Source organism: Lepisosteus oculatus, chromosome 4 (assembly GCF_040954835.1).
Source record: "Lepisosteus oculatus isolate fLepOcu1 chromosome 4, fLepOcu1.hap2, whole genome shotgun sequence".
NCBI lineage: Eukaryota > Metazoa > Chordata > Actinopteri > Semionotiformes > Lepisosteidae > Lepisosteus > Lepisosteus oculatus.
The window spans coordinates 61,491,785-61,503,343 of NC_090699.1; the positions used below are offsets into that span (position 1 = coordinate 61,491,785).

Genomic DNA, 11,559 nt, shown 5'->3' on the forward strand with positions numbered 1-11,559 from the left:
CGTCACTGTACGTTAGAATAAAAGACACGATGAACTGTGTATAATTGTGATTTCTAAGTCATAAAACAGGACATTATTGCGCTGGAATCAGTTTAAAGAGGGGAAACAGGGTTCACTGTTGTCTTAAAGGATGACAGACAAAATCAATTTAAAAATACTAAACATTTTTAGTTCTCCACGGTGGAAATAACAGGGGGCCTCCTGACACAACTTATTAAAATCCTGCGAGGTACTGATAATGTGAACTTGTACTGCAAGACCCATCATGATCCTAGGACCTGAAGACACAAATGGAAACTAGGAAGCTTTAGCGGTGCATGTTGGGCTGAAATCAAGAGGCACTTTCTCACAGAAAGGACTGTGCAGCACACTGTCCTCCCTGGGATTCTTTAATATGCATCTGGATAATCTCCTTGGACTGATAAATGAAAGCAACCCACTGAGCAAGATGGAGTGAATGGTCTCTTCTCATTAATAACCTTTATGTGTTTTGACTAAATAGTTCACATTTGTTCTCTTGCAAAGTACAATCCTGTGTTAACGTTGCTGTCTGCACTTAAAAAACAACAACAACAAAAAAAAAACAAAAGCACTGAACACAAAAAAACCTTCCCACAGTCTCCTTGCAAAATTAAGTTTTAAGCATTGTATTCTGGACTTTATTTTTAAACCTTATGTCTAGGTCAAGTTTTCTGGCAAAGCACTTGGAAGAATTTATTTAACCTAAATACAAACCATAAAACAAATCAATGTTCACATGTATGTAGGCAAGACTCCAGAATTACTGAGAAATACACCAACATTTCCACTAATGATAATAAACATTATGCTATAAATCTGCTTGGACAGAAAAGTATCTCAAAGTGTGCTACAATAAAAATTAAGTATTAGAATCAGACCAAATGAATCAATATAGAAAGCAGATCCAAGTAGGTTCTAAGACGAAACACGAAACTAGACAGACTGATTTCATAGTTTCATAGTTCACAGTTTTGTTGAGGAGATGAGCAAGAGGAGAGGACGAGAGAGGACTGTTAGGGGTGTAATTAGTCAAGGGACAATATATATAAGGAGAGCACATTCTTCTCAGGGTCTTAAAATTCAAGACTAATATCATGAAATGCATACAGAATTCAGCATTAATCTGGTACAGGAATTCAAAACAGGTGCTACAAGTTTGCCAGAACAAGAAATTCTCAGATCTTAGCTGCTGAGTTTGTCAGGTGATCTTTGACAACCTGGCAGGAAGTGCACTGCTGTAGTCAATCCTGGACAACACAAACTTATCAACTAGTTTCTCAGGAAGAGGAACAGAGTACAACTGACCAATGTTCTTAAGATGAAAGAACAGCACGTCATTGACACGCACCCCAAAAGCTAGATTAGGGTCAAATCGAAGTCAACAACCCAATATTTCGCGTTTTAGCACACATATGATTTCAGTAACATGGATAGCCAGGCTTTAGATAGTTTAATTTTATACACTAGGAGGTCACCCTCTATCTTTTAATGACAATTTCTTCTGAATTCACTGATGAATAGCCTTATCTTGGCGAGTTTGAATATTCTAAAAAGCATACAATACATATTGTAGTCTTAGGTTTAATATTTAATTACACAATAATGCTCAATATACAGTAGGTACAAAAAAATAAATGATTAATGCTATACTAATGATTACAAAAACAAGCATGCTAAAATTATCTATTTAACAGGATATTGAGTAAAAAAGGGCAATAGCAACCACCTAGATATTACATGTCCCTTTTCATTATTAGTCTTTGTGTAGTGCCAGAAGTCAAGCCTTTTTCATGATGCTTAAGCCTGACGTATGTCGACAAATTAAAAACTTGAGACACTTTCTAATGGCACGTAGTTTCTCTGATTAACAGATATATGCCCTTTTCTGAACGCACTGTGTACTTATTTACCACAAATAGTTTTTGAAGAAAAATGAATAGAATCTACTTTACTTTTACATAAAAGACCACATAAGACATCTTGAAATATAGTATTAGGCTGTAAATATACGAGACATTCAATATCAAACAGTGCAGAGTTAAAATACCACCTTCACACTGAATATTGGCTTGCAAAATAAAAAAACTAATATTTACACTGAACTCAGATATTACAAGATTGTGCTGGAACGGAAAGAATTCTATGACTTTTATAAGATCTGGCATTCAAACTTTGAAATGAATTGTGTTTCCCTGTTCCTTTAGTGTTTGGCTAGGTCAACGGCCTTCACTTTACTTTCCAAGTGCCACAAATCAAACTGAAAACAAAGTCTAAAAACAAGTTGTATTATTCACAAAAATGATAAATATTTGCATCTGAAGAAATGCAACCAATTTATAAATGATTAGCGGAGATATGGACAGCCATGTCTCCATGAGTGTTTGTCTAGACTCACATACCAGATGGATAATGGACTTTAACAGGTTTTGGTCAGAACACTATATAGCTTACAAAAACAACTTCTATGAACTTACTGCTAATGTGATCCCTAACTTTCCTCAAAAGGCCAGTCAAGAGGACTGAAATATGTGACTCCATTAAACCATCTGCGTATTTTTTATATATATCTTTTGCCAATAGCAGCCAAACCAACATTATGAAACACAGGGCAAATGTGTATGTCCTGTTTTAAAGTAAATGTTATGTGAAATAGCCAGTTCCCAGATGGTGAATTCAGATTTTTTTATACTTCTAGTCTGATCAAAGCAGTGTGGCAGTATTACATGGTGAGTAATCATATAACCAGTTTATAGAATATTAACTGATGGATTTCTCTGGTGTTTACTTCTAACTCTGCTATGCAACAGATTTTGGAAACTATGAACCAGATCACATAAGTTTCACCCATGACCCATTACGAGTTACAGTAGTATCATGGTTAGCTGCTTACTGTCTGACAAGGGCTTCATATATCTACAACAGAGCCAGTATCAAACAAAAACAACTGACGAGTGGGTTTCAGTTTTAAATCTAAAGGCCTGCATCAACTGTTGACTGCCCTGGTACCGGCTATCTCAGTGAGAAAACTGAATTCACTGCATCATGGTTATCTTCATAGAAATTCATCTTAAAACATTTTAAAGTTTCTAACATTCTCCTAGTGAATGGTTGTTAGAGATTATGTGACAAAATATGAACTATACAGAAAAAAACGTGTTGTAAAACAGATTTTGGATGCATGGAGAAAACTTAATTTAGATCAATAAAAAATACTCAATTTAAGTTTTGCTTGTGATTAATTACACAAAAAACAAGTGTAAAAAATATCATAAACTTCAGAGATAAACTTCTAGTAACACATACAGTAGAAAAAATGAATTCCAGCTGATGAGCATATCCATTTCATACTAGTAAGAATGCAATGTATCCCACACTATTGCCCTATAAACCAAAACATTCGCTTCAGAAAAAAAGATCAGCTTTGTTCCCTGAGATGAAGTGTCAGAATCAATAACAGTTTGCAGAAATCCACAAAATATTCAAATGGCAAGAAGAGCTTTTGAGACTTTCCAAGACCAATCAACTGATATATCCAGTATCTAATCTCTCCTTCCTTACATTTATGTCAAAGCAACATCTGTCAAATAAATAATTTGCATGTTTGCATGTAAAAAGCATAACTAACAACAGATCTATAAATCTTTAAATCTATTCCTTCTGTAAAACAAAAAAACATTTGCTTCTGCTTGAAAACATATGTATATGAAGTGATTTTTGCTATTTTAAATGTTATATTCCCACATAACTTGTGTTGAAAATGCATTTGGAAATTAAACCTTACCTTGAAGTATAAAAATGTTTTTTTTCTGTGCTCGCACCATTCTGAGAACTGTCTTAGGGTCCTGAAGAAAAGTAAAAGGCTGTTGTCATCCTCCACTCTAAAAAAAAAGGACAAAATCTGATCAATACATTTATTTTCTAAATATAATTCACTGGCAAAGTCCTCTTTTACAACATGAGGGAAGCACTAACTGATCAGTAGAAACGATCAGGTCTGAGATTATTGGGAGTTTCATTACAACTTTAAGACCATAGGCTGTGCTCTATGACCCACACATCACAAGTTCGAGCCTGGGTCATGTCACCAGCCCATGGTGAACAAGGCTCTGCACAGCTGGAAGAGTGTACCCAGGGTGGAAGGGGCGTTAGTCTACCGCGGTCTTCTTGGCCCAACTTGCACTGGCACTAACTCTCCAGTTGGGCACTGTGGAGCCTGCACTGTGCCAAAGGACGAATGACTCCAAAAGGTAGGCATGTCAGGGCAGCCTGTCTTCAGGTCCTCATTCTGTCCGCACGGATGCCAAGCCTTGATGCGGACTGCAATTCCGATTTGAAAAAAAAAAACCTCAAATACAGAGACGACAATTCTTTTTGAAGAACTTGAGTCCATACGCAGGTACCACAGAAGTCTCTTTTTTTCATTTACATATGAATTTAAAGGGGCTACTGCAAGGCGGCGAGGCTATTTTTAATTTCAGGATTAGAAAGAATCAGCACACTGTATATGACTGCATTTCAAACCACAATAACAATAAAATGTACACAGTAACTTGTAAAACCTCAAATTTACATCATAAAACAGACTAAATTTCCAGAACCATATTCTGTGATTCAGAGAGAGACAAGAAAACGTCCGGCCCTGTGACTTTGTAAAAAAGCCGACTTGTGAATACATCTCTTTCATTCCAATAGAAATATTGCTCTCGACTTCAAGACAGTTTTGCCGATAAATGGGACTGACTTATTAACTCTGGATGCTGATCATGTTGGAAACATTCTGCACTGAAATATCTCCTGAACAGACCATACGTATTCACTCATACGTCGCATTAGATTAGTTATTATAGTGACAAGTGAAGAAGACGAGCAGAATCACGTCACAGTTCGTGAACACTCTTGCTCTCGCCCGTGGTGAGACCAGGGATTTGCGACATGAAGTCCCACAGCAGTTTCACCAAATTAACAGATTTAAGCTTAATTCAGAATGCGTCATTTTTTTCTATACCTTCAATGAATTTGCTTAGCTACCAAAATTTAATAACAGGTCTGAGAAATTGGGACTGCAGTTCCCCTTTAAATTATTATATGTTGCAAATTATGGAACATGCCGTAATACACCTGCAAAACAAAAGGTCATAAACAAAATCAATTCCTAACATGTTATATATGAAAATCGAACAACCCGAATAACTCTAAACAATTGTGTTATGTGAAACTAAATGAAGTGTGATAATAGAATTGACATTCGAGATCTTTCCATATCATTTTACTGATGGCACAGAATGGAGATGAATTTTTCATAGTCAGGAAATGGTTGTGTCTGCACATTGAATCATAGATAGCAAAATGAAAATCCACCACACAATACTGTATATAGTGATCTGCACATTTTTTAGTTCAAATATTAATGTTATCAACATGTGAAAAAAGGCAACAATTCTTACATTCTTTATGCAATTGTAGAACTGAACTATGACTCTGTATCCCCACCAAGTGCGTTCTCTATTTGATTAATCTTAAGGTCCAAAATAAAGTCGGACAATAAAACACATCAGAAAGTCCCTTCAACAAGGCCTTGACTATGCCATCAACAGTATGTCAGTCCTTCACTGTCAAACTAACAGCACCATGAATCCAAGCAAAAGAGTTCCTTTTCCATGAAAATATTATCAAGACTGGTCAGGATCCCATAACGAAAGGTGGGGGGAATTTGAGGCTCACAATACAGATCCATCAGTAATTTACCTGCAGTTACTCCTTTCAACCTGGTCTATGTTTGCTGCTGCTGAGTTGTCACCTAACAGAGATAACAGGTGAGAACAAGGAATGTCGCTGTTCACAATAAACCGCAAAGAATCTGAAACCTGCTTCGTCAGGATATAAAAGAACTGCATCAGAGCCTGTGAACCACCATGAACTGAAGGTCCAAGATCCTGAATTCTTCATCTGCTAAACATTTAGGAAGCTCAAGGTAGCGCCATAATCCCAGAGGCGGTTGTCCCAAATCAGAACGTTTAAAATGAGAAGGAAAAAAACATCACAACCCTCAAAAAGTTTAAACCCGACTGACAGCTCAAGTCTGGCTCTTGCCACTAGCCAGTTACTGACAGGGTAGGCAGGGGCTTTTATCGGCTAGGAGTCCTTTCACCTTTTGGTGAAACAGCAGCTCCTGCAGTGACATCATGGAGAGAAGTGTCAGTCCTCCAATCAGAACTAACTCTCCTACAGGCTTCCAAATGACCTCCTCTCATTTATAATCTTATGTTGTGTTAAACAACTGGGTGAGTATATAATCAAAAGAATAACTGCTTCCAAACCCAAGAAAAAAACCCCCACAATACTACAGAACTGCAGCCCACTTCAACTGCTGCTAGAGAACAGTGAGAATGAATTGTAAGAGGGAAATATAACTTCAGGAATTTAACATATTTATAAAACACTATTTTTGAAATAATACTGGGGCATTTACTATAATTATGGGAAGAGATCAGGTGATAGATGTCTCAAGGCCACTTAAACAAGTGGACATCATCATTAGAACTGCGTTTAAAATCATTAAGCCTATTTTGAATTTTAAAACTATTTTCCTTGACCAGGCATAAAAATACACCGTGACTACCCAAGATTGTGTAAGAATCATTATCTCCAGTATTTTTCCCTTTCATATGTGCCAGGATAAAGACTCAGACCAGACAATATAATCCAGATGTGTTTCAGGGGCTGCAAGTGAGTTACATAAAAATGAAGCTCAAGGATTCTTTTTCCAAAACAATCTGGTTATGAAACTAAGGCAATAAAAAGGTTAATTTCTGAAAGACTTGCTCATAGGCCTCATCATCTTTATTTCTGAGGCATCAAATGTTCAAAGGTTCCAAACAGACTTAATAGTTCCAAAAACAATTGAAGCACATCTATTTTTAAATGATGTATTATTAACAGGAATAAGTACTTTGACTTGCAAGTGAGAAATCAGTATTACTAACAGCCTGTTTGACACATAGCCCCATCAAAAAACAACATAACTATTAGGTCTGTTTCATCATCTAAAATAGTCCAAGTTGCTAAAAACTAAAACTGTGTCCACTTGCTATATGCAGTTTAACTCAATCACCCATTAACTTTAAAAACCTCAATACAGTAATAAATACAATTGCGTATTGAAATTATAGGAAATTAAACTAATGAGATATGTAAAAAGGAAAATAAATTCTCAAATGTGAATTTATGAAACCTTACACTGCTGAAAGAGCCAGCACTACTAGATGTGTCTTAATGGATTATTTTTTTCAGTCAGTCCCAGTGGCACGAAAACAATGGGTTTCATTATACAGTCTTCAGTGGGAGTCTGCAGGATAGGAAGTTGTTTTTCTCTTCTTTCCAGCAATGAAGAACTCGAGAATGTAGTTCCCTGAGCCCCAGACAGGCCATATGGATGATCTTATGCTTGGACTGCCAGTTGTTGACATTTTAAATAATTTCTATAGTAAAAAGAACATTTAAACATTGACCAGCTTCACCAATAACCATAACTCTGAAATGTGACTCTGTTGCTCCTTATTAGCATTTGATTTAAGACTTGCCTTTGTATGCAATAAAAGCAACACGAAAACTACAACTTTTTTCCACAATTCCACCATTTTCCAGTGTGAAAAAGAACAGCATTAAGGAATGCAAATCTAAACTTTTAAACTCACTTTACCAGAAGTACAGTATTTTTGAAAAGATGAGACGTGAACATTTTCTACAATAATAAAGTAGTCAATTTTCTTTCACTTCTATATGATTATAATGAGTAAATACTGCAGTGACAGAATTTTGAAAATAGAGACTGTTTAATTCTTTAAAAAAACTTTCAGTTTCAAATCTACGAATGAAAAAATAAATATAATAATACCATTTTCAACCTTATTTTTTTCCGTTTTATCTCAATTCTTTCAGTTACAAAAAAAATGTAAAAAAACACTAAGGGCTCACAAAAATAGTTACTTTCTCTTTACAAATGCCGTAATCTTTAAATGCCAAATCTTTATTAAAAAAGACCAAATCTAACCCAAATCTCAAACCAGACATTTCAAGGTCTTACACGCAATGCTTCCAAATTCCAGAAAGTATGGCTCATAAGCTTATTCTTGCTCGTTTCTAGAAATGAGTTAAAAGAATACGCATATATGCAATACGGCCAAGAAAAACATAACAATTTGCAGCCACAATGCACAATTTCAGATTTCCAGGCCTCCTAAAACTGGAGAATCAGTATTCTGTTTTGTATTTAGGAAACCAAGATCCCATTTCTACTCTAACATTAGTCTTTCTAATGATCTTTTTAGTAAGCAAGGTTTAGTTTGATTTTTGTAACTCACCTGGAAATAAATGCACTCATATCATTAAACTCACTGCCATCCACGACAATGCTGAGACCAGTAACGATTCTACTGCTAGTGGCATCCTGTTAAATGTAAAATGAACAGCGTGTAAAGAAAACATCTATTTTTGAATGATCTATTATAATGACAATATTGACCTGAGACTCACATGTGAGTTTATTTTATTGCACAAAACAACGTATTGAATATGATAGCACATTGTGTATTTTAACAAAAGACTAATGGGTAACAGTTTCATTAGAGAATTATCGAAACTATAGAAGATGGCAGTCAGAAAAAACATCTGATGTTTAGACATACTAAAAACATGAATTAAACAATCTCTTTTTCTTAAGAAAACATAAGTGCTGAAACCTTGCACTGGAAGTTATTTTGTGTCATGGAAAAGGGAGAAAAAATGTTTGACATTAGATTTATATATTGCTCCCTTCTGCATGAAATATTAGATGTTTTTATTACAAACATACGTACAGGTTTGAAGAGCCAATAGGCATTGTCTAGTAGTCTATATCAAAATTGGTTGGATATTTGCTGCCATCTGGAGTTTAGTCATCAAAAGTGCATTTGCAAGACATTAAAATTAAAGAAAGTAATGTCTCATTACTGTGAGTTTCATTTGATATCAGAGAAGTAAATGCTCAGCTTTCTACAAATGTCAGGCATTTTGTTTCCTGTAAAAACATTGGAAAAAAAATTAAATTCTAACATTTTGTTTCAGAACATATCAGAAACATTCTGCATCACGTTTATCATTTTGCAAAAAAAAAAGCAGGCACAGAAATGATTTTTCTTGCGAGTTCTAAACTGGAATGCGTTTCATCTAGTACACAAGGCCTGTTTAATTAGTTAGACAATGCCACATGAGAACAGGACACTAATCGCTCTTAATTGTTCAACACTACTGAAGAGAGCTGTGGTTAACTGCTCAACTGCTCCAGGGGCGCCGCACAATGGCTGACCCTGCGCTCTGACCCCAAGCTTCTCTCCCTGTCTGTGTGTCTCATGGAGAGCAAGCTGGGGTATGTGAAAAGACAATTCCTAATGCAAGAAATTGTAAAGGGTTAATAAAATGATGTTATTATTATTATTATTATTATTATTATTAACATTAAGAGGTATTATAAAGAGGATCAAGGAGGATTTTCTTACCTGAACATCTGTCAGCACAAATTCAACTTGAAAAGCCAAGACACTGCAATGACCTGAAATTCTGTACTGCTGTATAACTTTCTTCTCACCTATGGAGTAACAAAAACAAAAGCATAGGAACTCCATCATAATATACTGTTAGTAAACACAGTGTGAATGTACAGTATATGCAACATACGTGTCAGATATAAATCTGATTTAAATAAATACCACTTATATTACTGATAGTGATAAACTTATTTTCCTCAACTGTTTTTCAAAGCAGATATTCAGATTTCTTAGCCCTGGACTGGTCTAAAAATACTAATCATACAATCTAATAATACAGTATCTATATTTCTCAAAGTCCAATTATGTTAATTATGTTTTTGGAGTTTTTGTTTCTCTAATTATATAGCGATCTGCTCACTTTTTTCCAGTATCTTCATTGCACACTCAGTCAGCACAAGACGGTTTATTCTGGACTGGCGCATAAGGTCCTCTTCCAGACCCTCAAGCTCATCCTTCAGATTTGCAATTGCCTCAGGTTTCTTTTCCCCTTGTCTCTCGTCTCTGTTATCTTTCATGGACCCTCTGGAATCAGCACAGTAAATATGTTATTCAGGACTACTGTATGTTGTAATTTACAAATGTGACCAACCATTGAGATCCAAATAACTTCATAAATAAACGCCAAAACTCCAATAGAAGAACACATGCAAGAGAGGAAATTCATTAAATAAGAAAAGAGGAATGCAATTGTGATAAAAATCCAAATACTATACTTTGTACTGCAGGATTTGATCATATTCGCACGGTAAAAATGATTAATAATTTCAGTTTTAAAAATATTTTCCTAACTAGCTACATCATTGTAGAAAAGCAATTCCAAAGACTTTAATAAAATCACTGTTTTATGGAAAGGCGCCACAGGAACTGAATCCACTGAGAGTACACAGTATTGTAGTAAGACGTGATTTAGTTCAGGAACCTACAAAGCTTTTGTAATGTTTCCTCTGAGGCGTAACGCAAATTCTCTTTCGTTGCTTTCCTGTTGCTCCTGTAACATAGCAATTTCTTCTTCTAGACATTTGATTTCAGCTTCGTAGTTTTGCTCAGGATCATTTTCCATTGTTGTCCTTCAGAGTGCCCTGTAAAAGTGCAATAATCCCACATTACAGAAGTACAGATGGTTGAGGAAGTCAAAATCAAGCATTTTGCTGCAGCCGATACCTAGGAAAGAACAACTGGCGATTTTCTACAGATCTGAATGGAAGAAATGTAGTCTTTCCAATTTTATTCATCAATAGACACACACTACTTTTTTATTTCTTTCTTAAGCAGTTTTATGTGCATCACGTTTACTGCGCTACAAAACAGTGATTACCTTTAAAGTGGGTAACAAATCACGTTGATACACTTTATATTGTCCACAAAACATTCAGATTATACTAATATTCAGAGCAAACACTGTGCTTTTTTTTAAATCACTGGCTAAAAAGACCGCTGCTGCGAATCGTAATAAAAAAAATGACCACATTACAAGGATACGTTGAACGTACAACTCGAACACGATAACTGAATTGATGCGTTACGTTTTCAAGAAAATGAAGAAATGCAGGAGACAGACAAGTGGATGGGAGTTAAGTTTCTTTTCCAAGTACTGCAATGGCATTACCAGCAGCTAGAGCAAATCTACAGGACGTACTATGTATCTGTTCCCCGTGCTATTTTGTTTTTCTGTTTTGTATGCCACTGTTTGCACCGCACCTGGGTTGCATTGCAATTGACCTGGCCATCAAATGCGACGTTTCCGTGCAGTTTATTTCCACTCTATTTCTAAGATGAAAAAAGGGGGGAAAAAACTACCTTAGCACACGATAAGGGTAAAACCTAGCACGAATTAATATAGACACATACCAGACAAACACCGGAGCTTCTCTCTTCTTTTCAAAACAATTGACAGCTCGCGCCAGAAGTAGATTCTACCACTTTCGACTCACCAACAAATTCAGGGGGGGGTGCT

General features: G+C 35.7%; 1 protein-coding gene across 3 annotated transcripts in view; it reads right to left on the minus strand.

Annotated features, from left to right (window-relative positions):
* The window catches only part of cenpp (centromere protein P), a 106,120-nt gene extending 94,566 nt beyond the window's left edge, over window positions 1-11,554 (minus strand). Inside the window, exons 1-6 of one of the 3 annotated variants that reach the window (XM_015348176.2) lie at window positions 11,454-11,554; window positions 10,529-10,684; window positions 9,964-10,127; window positions 9,555-9,643; window positions 8,382-8,467; window positions 3,803-3,899 (exon numbers count right to left, since the gene is read on the minus strand). In XM_015348176.2, coding sequence (XP_015203662.2) covers window positions 3,803-3,899; window positions 8,382-8,467; window positions 9,555-9,643; window positions 9,964-10,127; window positions 10,529-10,665 — 573 coding nt within the window. In that variant the 5' untranslated portion in view covers window positions 10,666-10,684; window positions 11,454-11,554. Of the gene's footprint in view, window positions 1-3,802; window positions 3,900-8,381; window positions 8,468-9,554; window positions 9,644-9,963; window positions 10,128-10,528; window positions 10,685-11,128; window positions 11,204-11,303; window positions 11,430-11,453 lie in introns of those variants that run through there. The other 2 variants (XM_015348177.2, XM_015348178.2) reach the window with 2 other exon arrangements.
* Between the last annotated feature and the right edge of the window lie 5 nt (window positions 11,555-11,559).